The sequence below is a fragment of the Aotus nancymaae genome, unplaced genomic scaffold (genome assembly GCF_030222135.1).
Source record: "Aotus nancymaae isolate 86718 unplaced genomic scaffold, 86718_ANA_hifiasm-v0.15.2.pri h1tg000025l, whole genome shotgun sequence".
In the NCBI taxonomy this organism is placed as follows: domain Eukaryota; kingdom Metazoa; phylum Chordata; class Mammalia; order Primates; family Aotidae; genus Aotus; species Aotus nancymaae.
In genome coordinates this window covers 29,827,960-29,848,248 of record NW_026988438.1, presented here as the reverse complement: position 1 = coordinate 29,848,248, position 20,289 = coordinate 29,827,960, and the positions used below count along the sequence as shown (strand labels likewise).

Genomic DNA, 20,289 nt, shown 5'->3' with positions numbered 1-20,289 from the left:
TGCATTGAGATTAGTCTGCCCTGGAGACTGCATGAGGGCGTGCATTGTCTATAGAGAATTTAGAAATTCTATTCAAACGGTATAAAAGTCAGTTGACTTTTAATTATCACCAAGTGTTGGCAATTTGAAACAAAGCCAGTGATGAAATACTCCTTCCTGCCAGGAAGGGCCACCCCATGTTGATTCTCCACTTCTGGAGGGGCAGTGAGAGTGGGGGTGAGGACCAACGGCTGGAGGTTGCCCTGCCTGTCGAGTGGCCTCCCTGCAGAATCTCTGTGGCTCACATTTTGCAGAATCACTTTCTCAGGGTGGTTGAATGTTTTTCCCTCTGAATTTGGACTTCATTTGGGGCAAAGTTCCAGCCCCACTGAGGACTGTGTTGGATAATAAGGATGGGGCTGAGATGTATCATTTCAGGTCAGGAATGAGGTGAAGCTTCAAGGGGAGGTGTTCAGTGTCTCAGCAGCACCGAATCAAATTCCAGAGCCGGAGCTGGAGCAGGGTTGGGGAGGCGGAACATAGCCCAGCTTCCTGTGGGGACAGCCCTTGTAGGGCTGCATTCGTTTCCATGTGGAGTCACAGGATCAGAATGCCAGATGGGGAGACCAAGGCCCAGAGGGAGAGGAAGGTGTGCAGTCACACAGCCTCTAAGATGTTGGGAGCATTAATCATGTGGTTATTCCCTTTTTGTGTCCCATGCCTCCTTGGCTGTGTCCTCTGGCAGCTCAAGCTTTCTTGAAGGTGGGACTTCATGTCCCCTTTCTGTCTCCCTACTGAGCACAGGGCAGGACACTAGGGGCAGGGGCAGGAGGTACAGAAGGGAGTGGCTGGGTGACACAAGGACTGGTCTGCCCGCCTTGGGATTCTCTGTGCTCATCCTGAGTCCCAAACCTGTGTGAGGCCTGGGGTCAAGGCAGGTGAGGGCCACTCACCTTGTCATCCAAAATGGGCTCACACTGTGAGTAGTTGATCTTTGAGGCCCACGTCCCATTCTCCAAGCATTCTCGGTAGGCATTCCCTACAAAAAAATGCCAGCTGCCAAGAGTCAGGTCACTCCCCTCCTCAGGAGCCCTCCCTGGCTCACTGGTACACACAAGATAAGGTGTACACACCTCAGCTCTCCTAGGCCAGGAAATACGATGTGCATCTGCAAGTTTACATGTAAGTTACTTATGTGAAAATAGCACAAAAGGCTCATCTTACATAATAGGTAAAGGCATGCTAAAACCCATTTTAGATACCATCTTTGACTAGCATTTTGTACACTTTCATTTTGTTCATTTGCTTCAAAACTGAATCCAGTGTGAGCACTGGGTTGTGCCTGAAGATTCACTGCTTTCAGCATGCCACATAATTTACATCCTCATCTCAACTGTTTTATATTTATGAGATCCATACTTCACCAATATCAGCACTTCCATTTTAATAATAACTACCACTTACATAGCATGTGTTTCTCAGGTACCAGGCCCTCTTCTAACTGCTATGGATACACCTGTCCATTCAATCTCCACAACCACCCCATGAAGTAGGCATTAATATGAACCCATTTCAAAAAGGAGGAAACTGAGGCACAAAGAGATTAAGCTACTGGCCAAGGATACAAAGATGACAAGAGGATTCAAACCCAGAAGTTCTGGCTTCAGGCCTTCTGTTCTTAACATTTAGGCCACATCAAGCAGTGGCAAACAGGAATGAGGGAACGCTAGGGACTGGGGGCTGGACCGCTGCCCTTGGGCTGCTGCTGCCTGGGAGGCCACCACGTGATGTTTCTATATGTTCAAGAACCAGCCTCTGTATTAAAGTTGGAACAAGATGTGTGAAAAGACATTTCAAGCAGCAATGCCCTGTGTACAAAAGTGCAGATTTTATCAAAGGGGAAGGTAGGAAAGTTGAAAAATGCTCATATTTGCCTTTCTCTCTATCTCAGCTCTAACTGTCAAGGTCTGGCTCCTAAGCCACCCCCTCCATACGCCAGCTCCAACCAGGAGGAAGCCCTCCCACCAGAGCAGGCCGGGAGCTCTCCAAGCCTGCCTCTGCTCTGCCTTCACCACTATGTATTTCTGATCTCCCCAGGTGGATTACAAATGCTGAATGTTCCATTGTTTGGGGGTGATTTGTGCCAGGGTTTAGCTCTCTGACTAATGAGCGGTTGTCTGTGAAATTTTCTTTTTAGCATATGTTAGATATACAATGTAAAGCTAATTAAAATAAATAGCTCGCAGAGCACAGAGTTGCAGAGCTGGAGGGGAAACCTTAAGTTGTTTTTGGAGGCAGTGTGTTCTGAAATAATTAAGTTACTTAAAAACCCACTTCCGTTGAGCCTGATGAGTTTGAAGCAATGGAATTAGGAAAGAGCACTTGCCAAAGAGCAAAATCAATGGGGAAGATTCTATTAGCTTAATTGCTTTTTAGTTTGGTGCCTGGAGCTCATCCATTCTTCAAACTCAGGGTTGTGACTGGCCTATTCCTCCTGAGCCAAGGCCCATCCCTGGCAGGGCCCTGCCCTTCCCCTGCCAAGCGAGTCAGGGAATGCCCTGGTCTGACGCTGATTCTGACTCCCAGGAAGAGGAACCCTGCTCCCCACCCCTGGCCATGGTGCCCAACTCCCAAGATGGGCTCTGAATTTGATACCTAGGACCATCTTTCCTTACCAACATTCGTACTGATGAAAGGGAGGGGCAACCTCAACTTATAGGGGTCAGTGATAGTGATGTCACTGAACTAAAAAAGTAAAAGTATTTAAGGAGAGTAAGTTCTTTTGTGAAATGAACAGTCCCTCCCTGATGGGGGTTTACAGTGCCTCTGAAACAGTCTGTGTGAGGTGAGGCAGACCATGATCCTGCCTGTGCTTCAAAGGGCAGGAAAATGATCTTCTATGTGTTCGTAGATATCATCCAGCTTTCCTGAAGCTCAGTGCTAGGCCCCCTCCTTCAGGAAGACCTTCTTGATTGCTCCTACCCTATAGCTCTCTCTCTCTCTCCTGAGCACCCCCAGTCCTGACCGTCTGAGCCCCACACTCCAGCCCTTGCCCCATGACCAGCCCTGAGCTGTCCAGGTGAGTAAATCTGGTCACTCTGATCAGGGTGGTAGCTCCCTGAGGACAAGGCCTCAGAACATTTGTTTCCCAAGTATGATATCTCATGGTGGCACTGACCGTGGGGTGGGCTTGCAGGTGAGAAGGGGTCAGGATAGAAATGCTGCAGATCAGAGACCTTTCCTCTCCCTCACACCAATGCCCAGGGGTCCCAAGTTCCATGGATTCTGTCTCCTCTTTTCTTTTTCCAGAGTCCACTCCCCTCCTGCCCATCCCTCCATCTGCTCTCTAGTCTTCTTGCCTGGACTGCCACAATGGGCTCCTATCTCACCTCCTTCTTCTTCTCTTGCCACCTTGACCATGTTGATTCCTGCTTAAAAGCCATCAATGGATCTTTATTGCTGTCAATAATAAAGTCCAATTTCTTTTTTTTTGTTTGTTTGTTTTTGTGTTTGAGACAGAGTCTCGCTCTGTCGCCAGGCGCCAGGCTGGAGTGCAGTGGCACAATCTTGGCTCACTGCAACCTCCGCCTCCTGGGTTTAAGCAGTTCTCCTGCCTCAGCCTCCCAAGTAGCTGGGACTACAGGCGTGTGCCACCATGCCCAGCTAATTTTTGTATTTAAGTAGAGACAGGGTTTCACCATGTTGGCCAGGATGGTCTCGATCTCTTGACCTCATGATCCGCCAGCCTCGGCCTCCCAAAGTGCTGGGATTACAGGCGTGAGCCACCGCGCCCAGCAATAAAGTCCAATTTCTTACCGTGTTAATCAAGGCCCTTGACACCCAGGCCCCATTTTAGCTGTCCTGACCCATCTCCAGCATTCTGCATGGCCATGGGCATTGGCACAAACAGGCTTGGCACATACCCTCTTTGTGTGGATTCACCTCTTAAAGCACCTCCTCCTTCTTACCCACTGCTCACGAATGAACTCCTATCCATCTTTAATCCCTCACTCAAATGTCACGTCCTGCCTGGAGCCATCCCCAGCACCCTAGGTCTGAAGCAATCCTCTCTTTGTTTCCTCCTCCATCCCTTCCCTTTCTCTTGTAACATAGCTTTACCACTTTATTGCCCTTGAACCACAATAACACATACATTTTATATTATGATCTAGTACACACACACACACACACACACACACACACACAGAACCCAGTTTCAAAAAGGAAGATGTAGCTGGGGCACAGCTGTGCTATTTTCCTTTCCAGTCTATTCGAATGTCTTCTATTTATTTCACACACAAACACTGATCATGACCCATTAAATTGACTCCACAGTCCACTCTTGTGTCATAATCCATAGTTTGAACAACACAAATTCTGTTTTATTGCATTTGCCATAATTCACTATGAACTTCATCTCTTTGGACCTGATCCTTCTTTTCTTTGCTACTGGACTTGAACTCCTTCGGGACAGACAAGTAAGTAGAGGCAATATTGGAGCCACAGAATCTCCCTCAGGACAGAGCCATTGAGGAGATGTGTGCTGAACAGAATTGACTCAGACCTGCTGACCCTTGGAAAGCAGGTGGGATGTGGAAATGGGAGGGGATTTCCCTCTCTGGCAGCTCAGCCCTGCCTGCAGATGAGCTTGTGGCTACAGACACTGGGTATCAAAGAACTGGAGGACAGATGTGCCCCACTCTTTGGGGGAGGTGTCTGCTGTAGCTAATGAGGGCACTGAGCCCTCAGTCACAGCCTTGGACAAGAGGGAGTAAAACAGAAAGTATCCCCTTCACCCTCTGGGAACAATAAATGGATGGGCACACACTCTGAGGGCAAATGGCAAGGCTAGAATTGCAGGGCTGGGTGCAGAAAGGTGGGTGCCCATTACCATAGCAACACAGGTGCCCCTGCTGAGGATCGATGCTGATGATGTGGAGTGTGGCCTTCCAGGGGGTATTAGGGTCCGAATGATGCAGGCAGGGTCTTTTCTTTCAGGATTCTGTAGTCTTGGAGGCCTGATTTCTACACCCAGAGTGGCCCAGGCCTGTCAAAAGCCCCCATTACAATGGGATCTCCCATTTCAGATGCTGACTCTTTGCAAACAGTTCCTAGTTTAGGCAGTTATCTGGGGTGGTCCTGAAGCTGGCTGGGAAATGAGAGCCTATATTCTAGTTGTAGTTTTGTCTCTGGATAGCTAGGTGCCCATGACAAAGTCCCTTCCCCCTTGGTCTCCATTTTTCCTCTTAGAAAAATTATAGTTAATTGATTCTCTATTGATGTTATCGGCATTTCAGGTAGATCAAATATTTGTTATGTGAGACTCCGCAGTCTACTAAATGTCAGTTAGCACCCCCAAGCTATTGTGACAATTCCAAGCATCCCTTTCAAATGGTTGGCACTTCTATCTCTGATACCATCTAGAGAGACATGGGTCATGGGAGACAGGAACCATGAGGGACTATATTTGTTGGTAGTTTGGGGGTAAGGAGTACAAGGGACAGGGGTAGGCATGGGGAAAAGGGTGAGTTGGACTGTGGTGAGGCACAGCAATGGGGTCATTGGTTATTTGGAAAGAAAAGGACAGGAAGTGAGGGAGAGGCTGGATGTGGTGGCTCACACCTGTAATCCCAACATTTTGGGAGACCAGTGCAGGTGAAATTGCTTGAGCCAGGAATTTGCGACCAGTCTGGGCAACATGATGAAACCCCATCTCTACAAAAAAAAAATTAGCCAGGCATGGTGGTGTGCACCTGTAGTCCCAGCTACTCAGGAGGCTGAGGTGAGAGGATTGCTTGAGCCTGGGAAGCAGAGGTTGCAGTGAGCCAAAATTGTGCCACTGTACTCCACCCTGGGTGACAGAGTGAGACCCTGTGATGATGATGATGATAGAAGAAGGAGGAGGAAAAGGAGAAGGAGGAGGAGAGGAAGTAGTACTAGTAGTAGAAGTGGTGAGGAAGAGAAGGTGATGACATATTGGTGGGGAGGGCCAGAAGCAGTATTTACAGAAGGAATGCAGTCACTGCATGGGATCAGAACTTTCAGCACCGCGGACAGCACAACACCATTCTTCAACTCTGCTCTCTGACATCGGGAACCTTGGAGAGCTCCTAAGAATCAGCCTTCTCACTCAACATTCAGATCTTGGCCCTGGGCCCAGCCCAAGGGTATCAACTAATTCATGCCCCTTTTCAAGGCCCAGCTCCAGCCCCAGCACCTCCAGGCAGCTTCCATGACTGTTCCAGCTCCCCAAGGGTACAGCTGGTTGTGTCTGCCTGGCGTATTCTGGGCTGGGGTTGCTCTTTCACTGACTCCTGTAAAGGTGTTGTACTTTCCCAGCCAGCCCAAAGGCTCTCTGGAGCAGAAGTTTACCTTCTTTTGTACAAGGCTGAGAGCCCCTAAGGGCACAGCATGGGTTGCTTTCATCTCCAGCCCTTTCTTAAGCACTGCACAGAGCTGAGCACACAAGGATCTCAGGATGGACAAGGCTGATGCTGTTTCCTAGGTTACTTGGGAAACTCACTGAAGGTGGGAGGCTCAGAGTGGGCCAGGAGGATAGTCTGCCACCTTGGATGCCCATGCTTCACCAAGATGCATGGCAAATACAAAACAGTCACACATACATGTAGGAGGCAACCAGGTCTCATGCCAAGACTCCACGTGTAGGCTGACCCAGCTGCCAAAACTGCAGACACTGCAGTCCAACCCCACATGGGGGAGGGGTGCCAGTCTCAAACAGCAAACCTTTGGGCAGTATCCTCCAGGTTCCTGGCATGAAAGCTTTGACTGTTCCAAGGGAAGCATGTTGGAAACTGAGTCATCAGGCATCTCCTTGGGAATTAGGAAGGAAGGCAATTTTTGCATTTGGTCTAGTGGGACGCGAAGAGAGAAACTGACATATCTTGGGTCATTCAATCATGAAGAGGCAGAAGATCTCTCTCTTCTAGGACACATGGGAGATCTCCTCATGGGAGATCCTGGAGTTGGTGTTTCTAGAAGAGAGAAGCTCTCCCTGTGACCCTGTGTTTCAGCAGGTGCAGCCAGCTGTGCCACCTCTTCAGTGTCATTGCCACTTAGTGTCCAGATCCCCAGAAGATAATACCTTAGGGGCCAGATATCCCACCCTCAGTCCCTTTACTGCCTACAGTTGGGTCACCCCAGATCCAGCCATCTCCTTGTCTGGTTTGGGGCCTAGTTGGGTAATCTTTGACCTCGACTTTGAGTCACCTTCCTTACCTATCTTTTTTTGAGATGGGGTCTCACCCTGTCACACAGGTTGGAGGGCAGTGGCGTGATCTTAGCTCACTGCAGCCTCGAACTCTTGTACTCAAGTGATCCTCCTACCTCAGCCTCCTGAGTAGTGGGACTACAGGCATGAGCCACCATGCCAGGCTCATTTTTTTTTTTTTTTTTGTAGAACACGGGGTCTCACTATGTGGCTTCAGCTGGTCTGAAACTCCTGGCCTCAAGCGAGTCTCCCGCCTCAGCCTCCTAAAATGTTGGGATTGCAGGCATGAGCCACCATGCCTGGACATCTTTTTCACTTTTTGTGGGAAAAACCTTGCAGCTAATGTCTCCTTCCAGCCTGGCCTCCACTTCCTGGACTGGATTGCTTCTCATTCCCAGTTAAGAGACTTGGGGAAGTGTGGCCAGAGCTGGGGTGGTCAGAGGCATAGTCCTGGTGCTAACAGCACAGTTTTCCTGAGTTTTCCAAACGAGGTACATCTCCCTGAATCAGCATCCTGCATGGCTTGAAGGCCACTGCAGGTTAAGGAGAACTGACCAACTTTGAGAACTACCTTGCATATTTCTGTCTTTATCCAATCGCAGCAAATTGGTGGTCAGAGGGGAACAGGCAGCTGGTGATGTTCACCCAAGCTCAGATGCAGACTGACATAGAAGTGCTGGGTTGAGTCTGGAAGTCTACTATTGCCAAACCCAGCCACTGGATGGGAAAGGTATTCCTTTACATTTACAAAATGTCCATATTGTATGTGGACATTTAGGACTGTTTCTAGCCACCCAAAATTTGAACCTGGACCCGAGGAACCCTGGGAGGAAGACGGAGGCTACCTCCCCACCTAGAGCTAAATCGCCAGGTCTTTACTTCCCAGGCTCCCTTGTAGCCAGAGCTTTGGCATGGGACCTGGGGCTCTACATACTCCCCCATCCATCAGATGCACCTGAGGGAATTAGTGAACTAGGGGCCCCCAAATGGAGATAGGGAGAGCCTCTCCAGAGATAACTGCAGGAAGCTTAAGACTCCAACTTGGCCAGGTGCAGTGGCTCACACCTGTACTCCCAGCACTTTGGGAGCCAGAGATGGGAATATCGCTTGAGCCCAGGAGTTCAAGACCAGCCCTGGCAAAATGGCAAGATCCCACCTCTACAAAAAATTTAAAAATTAGCCAGGTGTGGTGGCATGTGCCTGTAGTCTCAGCAGGAGGCTGAGGCAGGAGGATCACCTGGGCACAGAAGTTTGAGATTGCAGTGATCCTTGATCGTGCCACTGGACTCCAGCCTGGTAGACCGAGACCCTGTCTCAAAAAGACTCCAGGGCAGTGGTGGCCGCAGGGCTGTGGCCCACCTGGTGGCCAAGGCTGGTGGTGTTGGCAGAGCCTTTCAGGAAGAGGGACGTTCCTTCACTGGGCCAGCTCTGTGCTGTGTTCTTGGCTGGGGGCCCCAAATCTGGTTCTCTAGCTCACTCAGTGATTCCATAAACTCCCCAATATATTTTTCACAAATTTCTTCTCTACTTAACCTAGAAGAGTCACTTTTTGAGAGGCAGCACAACCTGGGTTTGAATCCTAGTTCTGTTACAAGTGCCTTAATTGCTCCATGCCTCCGTTTCCCCATGTGTAAAATGAAGATAATGGTATGTCTCTGTCACTGGATGGTGGAAGCATTAAATAAGTGAAACCACAGTACAAACGCGTGGAAGCCCAGCCACTGAAGTGCCAGCACAGGTTGTGTAGAGAACACCCAACGAGACTCGAGTGCTTAACCTGGCTCTGCCACTGATTAGCATGTGTGGCCATGCACTAGTCCCTTCCCTTCCCTTGGCCCTGCCGCATCTGGATATAGCTCTGGGGGAGATGGCTCAAGGCTCTGACCCATCCTCCCAAACTTACTCCCTGTAGCTATTCGCTAACTCCACATCCTAGGACTTCTAAATGCCTTATCTTCACTCTTGGTGCTCTCTTGAGCATTTCCCCACCCAGCCAGCTGCTTCCTGACATCTCCACTCAGGTGTCCCTCCAGCTCCTCAAGTCAACACATCCCCAACTGTGCTCAGCTGTTTCCTGTGTACCTAACCCTCTACCTTGCTGTCTCTCACATCTTGTCAATTTCAAATGCCCAAGGTTGCTGGCATCTTCACCCTCTTTTGCTCCCATAGCCTGTGGTCTACCTGGGTCCGTGCAGAAGTCCCCTTACCTCTCCTCTCCCTCCAGAGGACAGTGTGCTCTCAAAGCTGAGCTCCTCCACTCACAAGCTTGCCCAGGCTCCCTCTCCAGGTGAAGCCCTGTAGAATGCCCTGCATCACCTGACCTCCATGTGTCTTTCCAGCCTCATTGTTCCTTTCTCCTACTTCCTGTTCTCCATACAACACTCACTCCTCCCGAGGCACAAAGCCTGGCCTGTCTCCATGCCTTTGCTCAGCCCCCTTAGCCTAGAGGGCCTCTTCTGTACCTCTCCTGTACTCACCTGCTAAAACCCAACCTGTTCCCAGAAGTCCAGTTCAGAGGGCTAAGTTCTCCCTTATTCCCAGGCCAGAGGTAAGTCTTCTTTCCAAATCTCTAAGCATCCTTGCATACCAAATGCCTCTTGTGGGGTCAGTACTGCCCCATGGTTAAGAGTGAGGGCTGTGCATTCACCTGCCTGCACTGGTGCATAGGAGCTGATTAGGACCTTGAACAAGTTACTTCATGTATCTGAGTTTCAGTGTTCTTGTCTACAATATGGGCATAAAAGCAGTATGTATCTTGGAGGGAGTGGGGATGAGTGGGATTATGGATACAAAGCTCTCTCAGTGGTAGCTGGCACCTGGAAAATGATTAACACTTGAGAGCTGTGCGGCAGATTCTCTGTGCTTAGCTGTGTTGAAAAATTGCAGAAACTAACATCTAAACTGTTATCCCCACCTGGGTGATTCCTGCTTAATGAATCTTCATTGATCAATTAATGGAATTAGGCTTCAATAGGGGTTTGGCTATAGCATGGTAAAATTGGGGCAGGAAGTGGAGCCTGAACTCTCCTATTCTCCCCCTGGGCTTCTCATGGAGTTTTCTCCCCGTGTCATTCTTTCTAAAGGAGGGATCCCATGGAAAAGGCAAACAGAGAAGGAAGCAACACTGGTGTGAAGAAAGGGGAGGAGGGAAATCAATCATACATGTCCACAGCCATTAGCAGCCTTTGCTCTTCCCACCTAGGCTGACCTCACACCCCAGGTGCTGGTTAGTGGTAAGTGCTCCCCACCCTCCACCAGCTCCTCTCCTGAAGTGGCAGTGCAGGCAGCACTTTGGTCTAAATGAAGAAAATTGTTCATTAGATACCAGGGGCTCACTGGCACCACCTTTACCAGCCTGGGTGGTGCCCCAACCTTTTTTCATCTTCTTATTAGTCTTAATTGATATGGATGGTCTGATATGTGCTGTCTGCACTCCTTTGGGAAGTCTTCCCTGTCACTCCCGACCCCATTCCCATAGACCTTGTGCTTCCCCCCTAATTAGGGCATTCATCATTCTGTTCTTTTTTGTCTGTTGCAATTGTGAGTGGGAGCCTCAATACAGTGCCCATACAGTGGCTGGCGCATAGTGGGTGTTCCACAAATTGATTGAATAATACTGTACTCAGCTTGGCTATTAAGAAGAGACCCGGGCCCTGCCCTGGGAAAAGGGGGCCTCCAGGTGGGTTGGGGAGAACAAGGCATAGCTCAGGCTGGGGTAAGAACCAAAGCAGAGCTCCCTGAGTTTCACAGGCTGTGGGCTGAGATGCTCCATCACCCTGCTTCACCCTGGATGGCCACGGCCCTTAATCTCCAGGCTCAGTCTGAATCAGGCACACTGATCTCCACTGCCCCACCCCACACACAGTTCACGGAATCCTAGAAATACAGTTTTATAAAGCCAGGACTAGGAAGGCACAGGGAAGTCATTCATTCTGCTTGCACACCTCCTAGGTTGGGGACCTCACTTCCTTCCAGGGAGATCTGTTTCAATCATGGATAAGATGTGCTCCCTGGCCCCACCAGAGCCCTCAGCTGGTACAGTCAGGGGAGTGCCACTTGGAATCAGGTGCAGGTGCTGCTGTCTTGCCTTCTAACCACCTCTCCTGGCGAAGGCCTTAGCCTGGGCTTCTGAAAGCGTGTGCACATGTGTGTATGTCGGGGGGAGGGTGGAGGTGGAGCTGGGCCTCCATTCAGACACAGACACTCAGAGAGGGCTTGTTAGGATGTTTCCAGGATGAGAGGTTTCAGACAGATAATCCTCAGATAGGATCTCAGCATATTTGGCAACTGGGGTTGGGCTGGAGATGTGAGAGGGGTTCTAGGTGGGCCAGTGATTGCTGTCCTCACAGGCTCCTGCAGACCACACACCTGGCTCCCATCACATGTTCCACAGGGCACAGACAGGCACCCACACACATGCACACACCCAGAACCCCCGCTAAACCACCCCACCTGGAGGCTGTGAAACTCCGGCAGCCTCTACTGCCCTTTTCTCCAGAGCCTCAAGCCCGTCCATGACTTGCCAGGAGGAAGGCAGGCACAGGTTGTTCTCCTTGGGGGGCGGGGGGAGGGGCTGATTCAGACAGCACTCATTATGGGGTCGCAGGACTAATGCTGCCCACGCCCCTGACTCAGCCCAGCAGGTCACCAGTCCTGGGACGTCGGATTAGGGAAGATGCAACACCCCTCACCCTCTGGCTTGGCAGAACCTACGCCTGCATGTCCTCCCCACAAAATATGCACTCGCCCCAGCTCTCCCGGCTCCTGCTTCCTCCTCTTCTCTCCGGTAGTATGGTCAGGCCACTGCCCTCATTCTGGGGGATTTGGGACTTAGCATATCTGCTCTCCTGGGGTAGGTCCCCCTCCTTGGCGGGGGAAGCAGGGTCTACACAGTGAAGCCCTAGTGGGGAACTTCAGGCAACGGAAACCTACAGTGAAGGAGGGAGGTTTACCCTCAAAGAGGAGGAAGTATTTCTTTCTCTCCTTTTTGGGCTCTCACCGCAAGGAGCATGGGAATTGTGGGCAAATCACTGCCTTACTGAGGTTAGATGCTGTACGGGGGGGTAAAAGCAGAAGGAGCGCCCCTATATTGTAAGGGGTCCTTAATGCCAGAGGTCTGCTGTACCGCGGCCCTCGGCAGCTTTGTGTCACTGGGTCCGGAACCCTCTCTACTCCCTAAACCGCCGGTGAAGAGCAGGCAGCGAGGGCCGGGGGCACTCACGGGTCGTGTTGTACTTGACGCCGTTGAAGTACTCGGGACACGGCCTCTCCACGAGGGCTCCTGCGGCGCTGCGGGGCCAGCACGTTCCGATCTGGTCCAAGGTCGTGTTGCAGTAGGAGTAGGGACCTGGCGGCGGGAGAGAGCGGAGCAGGGCTCAGAGGGGCCCCCAGGGGCTCGGGGAGCCACGGGGCACTCGGAGCGCGGGGTCTGGGGCGCACCCAGCGCGCGAGGGAAGAAGCCTGCGCCGCCTCTGACCGCTCTCCTCCCGCCTACCCTCGGGGTCCAGGGGCGGCCCCCAGCCGTCCAAGAGCAGCTCTTCGGCCAGCACCAGGCTGCAGTTGGCCTCCAGTAGGCTGTGGAGCAGTGCCGGGTCCATCGCACCCCGCAGCCGCGTGTAGAGAAGGAGTGGGAGTGCGCGCCCCGCGTGGCTGTGAGGGAGTGGACGCGAGAAGGAATGGCCGAGAGGGCGCGGGGTCCTGGACCCCCGCCGGCCCAGCCCCAATCTCCCGGGTAGCCTCTGGGCGCAGCCTCTGGTCGCCCAGAGCTGTCAAGTGGGGACCTTCTCGGAGAGGAGCTGCGGGTACAGCCTCACCGCCACGGCCAATGGCGGAGCCAGGGGGCGGGGCCGGGTGGCTCCTCTCGGAGGGGCTCGGTCTCCAGCCCCCCGGGTCCCCCACCCTGCCCAGAAGACGGCTTCTCAGTTCGCAGCTCTCTTCCACCCGCGGCGTCCAGAGGAGGGCGGCGGGCTGGAGAGCGTGGGTCTGGGGTGACTGATGGAATGCCCCGTGCGGGGATCGGGGATCGCAGGCCCCAGAGCTGCAGGGGGCAGCAAAGCGCGCCCACCCGCCAGCCTGCAGGAGGAGAACGCTGCAGCTCTCCTAACCGAGGGACAGCCGCTACCCAAAGTTGGGCAGCTCTCCTCCTGAGCTTCCCCTCCCTGAGCGAGGACATTGGAGGGAGGCAGGGATGGAGAGCCCATGGGCAGCACCCTCGAAAAGCCTCTTTTCTAGGCTTTTCGAAATGGATGGGGAGGAAATGGATTGGGGAGGCCTCGAGGGAAGCAGGGAGCCACCCAAGAGTCTGAGATCAAGTGGCCGGAATGGGTTGAAGACCTGGGATCAGGCCCTGGAAGCTGAAATGGAGAGAGATTTCCGAGGGGCAGCCAGGTCTGGTGAGGAGGAACTGGAGTGGGTGGTTGGTTTTAACAGGAGCCTGGAGGCAGGGATAATACCAGGTCACCAGCTTCAGTGACTGGGGGCCTATTTAATCAGATGGAGTAAGTCTAGGGGAGAAAGTGGTTGAAATTATCTGGAAGGCTTTAAGCATCCAGGTGTTAGTGCCCTGGGCACCAGAAAGAATAAAGGAAGAAGTGAGAATGTGTCTCTCTTCCTCCAGGCTTGGGCAGGGCCTCACCTGACCCTGGTTTCTACACCAGTAGCGGGGCAGGGGTGAGGGGAAACCAGGGCCCACAGCAGGTGTGGAGGAGCTGGAAACCTTCCCAGGGAACTTGCCCAGGCCCCACTCAGACTGCCTCCTTGGTGATCTGCTGTGCCTGCATCCTCAGAGTGCCTAGGGTGGTCCTGCTGTACCTGCCTGCTGAGTGGGGCTTCTGGCTTAGGAAGCAGGGCCTGGAGTGAGGCATGCTTCCATTCATGCTGTTTTTGGTTCGGCCTCTGACTCTGCTCTCCCTGGCATGGTACCCCAAGCAGGACCCTTGCCCTCTCTTCTGGGGCTTTCTCCATCCATGACATCTCTGAGGCCCCTCTCAGCTCTGAGACTCTCTGGTTCTGAGTTACAAGATGGAGAGCCTGGAGAAGACATACATGTGTGTTGTGTGTTTCTATCTTTAGAGGGTAGGGAGAGCTGGAAGCCAGTCCCAGGAACTACTTCTGTTCCCCTGCCATCCTCCACAGAAACCTAAGCTGCCAGGAAAGGCTGAAACCACCCTGCACCAGCTCCTGTCCCAGGCAGAGCAGCGAAGCGGCAGGCAGGCTGCCTTTGTATGTCCTGCTCTCAACAGCCTCCATATTAATGGTGTTGTCACTGCCCAGGCAGAGCAAGTGAGACTGCACTAAGACCAGGGCTGAGCCCTGGAATCTCTCCAGGGCCTGCTGACTGACAGGTACAAGGTGCTGAGCAGCCAGCCAGGTCTATCCTCTGCCTCCTGAATGGATGGTGAGAGACCCAGGCTCAGCTCTGGCCAACTGCAGAGGTAGAGGCTCCTTGGCCTTCATATAATCCAGTGCTGGGAGCAGGGGAGGACCTAGGCAGAGTCTTATCCTCAGTTCCTAGACTGAACCCTGTTACCCAGGGTCCCACACAGGCCAGAGTGTGGCCGGCCATGTCAGCCTATGTATTCACAAGGAAATAGTGTTCTTCATATACAGGGGCAGCCCTTCACACAGCACATTGTAGCAGGGAGGAAGGGAGAAGTCCCAAGCCGAGCTTAAGTTATTCACCTTGCATGGTACTGAAGCTGCTGCCTAGTTGGTGCCTAAAGCACACCACCTCCTGAGATGCAGCTATGTCAAAAGGTGGTGTGTTCCCAGTGACCAGAGGCCAGGGACTTCTCATCTCATGCAGATTTCTGCAGAACAGAGGGTTGGCCTGGGTGAACTGGATTACTCTTAACTGGGAGAGCACATGTACAAAAGATGCCTCTGGGAAGTGACCATTTCAGTGGCAGAGTCAAAGGTGGTTCTGCATCCTGAATGGGCAGTTGGGGTCTAAGCACAGACCCAAGGTCCCCTGGTTTCCAGGATGTGGGACCATTTCTCCATGGATCTTATTATTATAGGCACAGTTGTCATTCTAGATGTGACAGAGAGAAAACTAGAAAAGATAGCAGTTTGGGAACAAAATGATTTTACAGCTCATGTCAGTGTCTACAAATAGGTAAATGAGGAGGAAATTGGGAAGAGCCCCAAACTTCCCTCAATTTTATTAAATCTAGTACAAATAAACAAAGACAAGGGCCCTTTTGCTAACTAAAGAAGCAGAGGTAGATGAAAGGCTTTGGGATAGTGGTGGGTTCCCGGGAATGAAGGCCAGCCCTGTCCCAGCTAGAGGACACGCATTAGGGGATAAGTATTTGGAACAGTTTGTGTGTCCCAAGCTGCTGGGGACAGGTTGGCAAATAGGTTCAGGGAAGTGTGTGTCACACTGTGGTGCTCTGGAAGACCCCTGTGTGCCATGAGCAGCAGAGTAAGGCAGGTGTCTCTGGTGCCCTGAGTCCCATCCCATGGCCTATTTCTGATGTCAACTGAGGTGATGGCAGTTCCAGGCCAGCTCAGACACACTTGCAAAGCCTAACACATGGCATCAAATAGGGATGTGGGAACAACAGAATGACACACAGAGCCGCAGTCATGCATCTTTACCATACACACACATTCTCTCTCATTCGTTCACTACCACTCAGATGTCAGCTGGAAAACAGGATTTAAAGGGACAGGATGCAGCTTTGCTTCTCTAAGGGGCTGTTGTTGGTTAGACTGCATAGACAGGGAGTCTATTCAGGCAGAGCTGGGATTGTGGTGGTGTTTCCTGGGAGTTACGATGGGGTTGCTGAGGGCATGGAAGTTCCAGAAGGGCCTGAAGGTGCCACACTCTTGTGCTGTGGCACTGGAGACAGGGTCCCAGGCCAGACACCCTCTCCTCACCCTATTCTACTCCACTGCAGGACAGAGGAGGTGGCCTGGTGTCTTCATGTCAAACCATGGGACTAAGCTGTGGGGCAGAAAGGGCCCTCAGTGACATCCAATCCCACATTCTTGTTTTACAAATGGACAATAGGATTCCCAGACAAGGAAAAGAGGTTCCTTCCCCTTCTTCTCCTAGGCCATCCTCATCTCTGCAGCAGCCCAGATGGGCTCCCTGTGTCCTCATGGCAGGTGAAACGATGTTTTATGATTATAATTCTGTCATTCTTCCTCATAAGAGTGCCCCCACTCCATTGCCCTTGAGATACCAATCACAAAGAAGGTCCTTTATGATCATTGTCTCCCATTCTCACCCTCCTGCTTCATTGGAAAGGCCCTCCAGAACAATGTGTCACTCCTGGGAACCATCTTTGGCATTGCAAAGAAGGTCCTTCATGATCATCTCTCCCTTGTGCTCACCCTCCTGCCTCATTTGAAAGGCCTTTCAGAACCATGTGTCATTTCCAGGAACCATCTTTGATATTGCAAAGAAGGTTCTTCATGATCATCTATCTCTCATCCTCACCCTCCTGCTCCATTTGAAAGGCACTCTAGAACAATGTGTCATTCCTGGGAACCATCTTTGGTATTGCAAAGATCTTTCATGATCATCTATTCCTCATCCTCACCCTCCTGCTCCATTTGAAAGGCCCTCCAGAACAATGTGTCACTACCAGGAACCATTCGCTACCTCTGTTTCTTGTTTGTGTTTCTGTACTAGACGTGCCCTTATAGCTCCACACTTATCCTTCAGACATGCAGTTCCTTGGTGCCCCCATCTGCTGGCCTCCAGCAGGCTGTGGAGCTGGCCCATGTCACATCCAGGTTGCTGTTTTTTCACTGTCTCATCTACCAGTCCATGTCTCCCGAAGGGCATGGCTGGTCCTGTTCAGTAACCCATCCCCAGCACCCATTGAAATGCTCCAGGCTTCAGCTCAGTGAATCATTAAGACAGAACAGATGCCTTGGCAGAGCTAGGGAAAGCACAGGTCTGTCTTCAGGCCAAGGCTCTTTTCCTATTTGACCAGCCCTGGTGTATGTGTGTGTGTTGCATTAAGGAATTATTTCAAAGAATCTTTGAATCTATTTGGATTTTGGCCAGGTGCAGTGGTTCACACCTGTAATCTCAGCCCTTTGGGAAGCTGAGGCAGGTGGATTGCTTGAGCCCAGGAATTCGAGACCAGCCTGTACAATATAGTGAGACACCCATCTCTACAAAAAATAATAAATAATCCATTTGGATTTTTATATTTTTATGGACACAATAAATAATATGCCTCACAATATATGCCCTAATATTTTTCAAATATATATAGATGCCTCTGTGATGAATAAAATAGAAATAATCCATTTAAAGCCTGCCTAAAGTCATAATCGCTCTGTGATTACGTATGCGTTTCCTTTTTCAGGGGCATACAATTGAATTGATCATAGATTCATGACCCTTTGTCATTATTAGCCCATGCATTAGCCCATGCATGACCTAAATTTATTTTTTAGTCTTTATTTTATTTAGTCTTTTTATTGTATGTAGTAGACACCATAATAAACCTACCTCACGATTGGAAACTACATCATTACCAGTCACTTCTGTACTTGTTTCTATACTCCTCCCCAGAGGGAGCATTCCCTTGACTATTGCATTTGTCATTCTCTGGCTCATATTTTTTTTTTTCAGTTTTCTCACCAGTATGTACATCTGAAAGATACAGTGTTTGGTTTTACTTGGTTTTGAACTCTGTTAGTCATCATACATTTTCTCAAACAGTGTACACTAAAAAGAAAGTGATCATGATGTGGGGGCTTGAGAAATGATTCCTGAAGCTTGAGGGGCTCCCTAGCAGCCTCTACCTCCGCCATCCGGACCTGGTTCAGGCGGGGTGATGCATCCCCAGAGTGGCTGCTAGGCAGCGTCACCAGCGATGCGGTGGTTGAATATTTAATGACATGGGGAAATGTTCACTCTGAGTTTCAGAGGAAAAAGCAGGTGATGAAACTATGGACACACTATCATCCCAGTTTTGTAAAAAAGAAAGAAAACAATTGAACATGAGGCTCCATGGATGCACAGATTCTTGAGGTATCCCTCAAGAATAAAAATTCTTGGCGTTATAAAAATTCTTGGGTTGTGGGAGAAGGAGTACTTATTGTCTCCTTGTTTTAGTTAAAAATCTTTTGTGTCCAATTTTATGGAAATCATGTGGATCCCTTTTGCAAACGGATGGATGCTGTTAGAAGCTGAACAGGCAAAGCTGTATGTGTGTGGAGAAGCTGGGACCCTATCCACTGCACTCAGAGGGGGCACTGTCTGCCAAGGGAGACAGGGAAGGGTCCGTGCCACCTGCTAGAGGGAGGGCAGAGGAGGGTAGGGAGAAGGCCGCGAATCTGCTGACAAATGCACGCTACCTCTGAGGGAGGCAGCAGGTGAGGGAAGATTGGGCTTTCCTGAAGGGAGGAGCCTTCATTTCCTGTCTGATGCTGGCATGTCCTGTGCTGGGTGACCCCGTGGACTCTCGTTCAGCCTTCACTGTGAGCCTCCGAGGTGGACTTCGACCCATTGCTAAACAGATGAGGAAACTAGCTTCACATGGTGTTATAGGCTGAACTGTGTTGTTCCAAAATTCATATGTTGAAGTCCTAACTCCCAATACCTCAGGATGTGGCCTTGTTTGGATTTAGGGTCTTTGACAAGGTGATTATAGTAAGGTAAGTGGGCTTTAATCCAATAGGACTGGTGTTCCTGGGACACAGAACATCAGTTCTTGGGACACATGCAGAGGGGAGACCATGTGAAGACATAGGGAGCAGATAGCCATCTGCAAGCCAGTGGGGGAAGTCTTGGAAGGAGCCAATCCCGCCCACATCTTAACCTTGGCCTCCCAGTCTCCGAAATGGTTAGGAAATCAGTTTCTGCTCAAGCCCCCAGTCTGTGACGCTTTGTTCCAGCAGCCCCAGGACACTAACACTGATGGTTTAGGTGAGTTTCCAGGGGCTGGGAGAGGCCGCTGGGTGGAGGAGCTAGGATCCAGACTTGGGTCTACCTGACCCCAACACCTGAGCTCTTGACCAGGTAGGTGGAAGGAGAACAGGCAGCAAGACTCTCTCTTTGATGCCTGGCTCAGGCAGCGCCTGGAGGTTGGGTCCTGGTGCTGGCTAGCACTCTTGTCTGCTTGTGCCCTGGCAGTGGCCCCAGGCCCTAGCGAAGGTCACCCCCACTCCCATCTTGTGGATGCAGACCTGGGAAGGCCAGGATACAGGGTGGGACACTGGAGACATCTCTCTGGAACCCAGGAGAATCCAGGGCTCCATGCAGCTCTGCAGTGGCTGGCCCTGACTCTGTGAATCAGCCACTGGAAACCTCGGAGGGGCCAGAACTCAGGGCCAGCCAGGCTGTTGCTTTGCAAGTCTTTACCAGGAAGTGACACCTGTAGCCACGGCAACCACAGAATGTTTAGCACCTTCTGCCAGTCTCCCCGGAGTTGGAAAGCAAAGGAGTCATCCCCTCCTTGGACTCGCCAGCCCAGCTGACTTCCCTTGAGGGAGCTGGGAGTGGGGAGTGGCCTCCAGACCAAGCCTTTCATTGTCAGTGCTGGGCCTGAGCCTAGAATGTAGAAGGGGTCTGCCTCAGGGCCCCCAGCAAGGCAGAAATCAAACCAGGACTGGAAACTAGCACCCCACCCACCACCCTGCTGAGCCTGGGCTGGCCCCAGGAAAGCCTCTTCCTCCCCCGGGCCCCACCCACATCACTAGGGGCTGCTGCAGGGTGGTGGTGGAGGGTGCCTACCTGAGAGGTTGGTGAGGGTCATGATGGTGTGGCAGTACTGCTCCAGAAGTGCCCACAGGGGCTGGTCTTTGGGCACCTGGCTCTGTCCAGCTGCCTAGGGGACAGCAGGGATGAGGGTCAGAGATCAGGCCCAGGCTAGCCATTGAGAGCGCCTGTCTGCCCCCATCCTGTCCTGTCACTCATCCTTACTCCTCTTAGTATAGGGATGGAGACCAAGGAGGGAGATGCCCACGGCCACATGGAGCACCAGCAGCCTGGCCTAGGCTAGACCCAAGAAAGGCCTCAGAAGTGGCCCAGTGCAGCATTGCGGGGGTCTGCTCTATCCCTCAGCTCCCAAGGCTATCTCCTCCTCAGGCTGGGATGTGCCGCCGTGATG

The 20,289-nt window shown here is 51.5% G+C and overlaps 1 protein-coding gene across 7 annotated transcripts in view; it reads right to left on the bottom strand.

The window, feature by feature from the left end:
* The window catches only part of CRHR2 (corticotropin releasing hormone receptor 2), a 34,868-nt gene extending 14,881 nt beyond the window's left edge, over window positions 1-19,987 (bottom strand). For 4 of the 7 annotated variants that reach the window (XR_001111095.2, XM_012475139.2, XM_012475140.2 and 1 more), the window contains exons 1-3: window positions 12,702-12,981; window positions 12,429-12,554; window positions 933-1,018 (exon numbers count right to left, since the gene is read on the bottom strand). Coding sequence is in view for 5 of the 7 variants with exons in the window: in XM_012475139.2 (XP_012330562.1) it covers window positions 933-1,018; window positions 12,429-12,554; window positions 12,702-12,804 (315 nt within the window). In the remaining 2 variants the exon portion in view is untranslated. Of the gene's footprint in view, window positions 1-932; window positions 3,000-12,428; window positions 12,555-12,701; window positions 12,982-19,913 lie in introns of those variants that run through there. The other 3 variants (XM_064380490.1, XM_064380491.1, XM_064380492.1) reach the window with 3 other exon arrangements.
* Window positions 19,988-20,289: the final 302 nt, after the last annotated feature.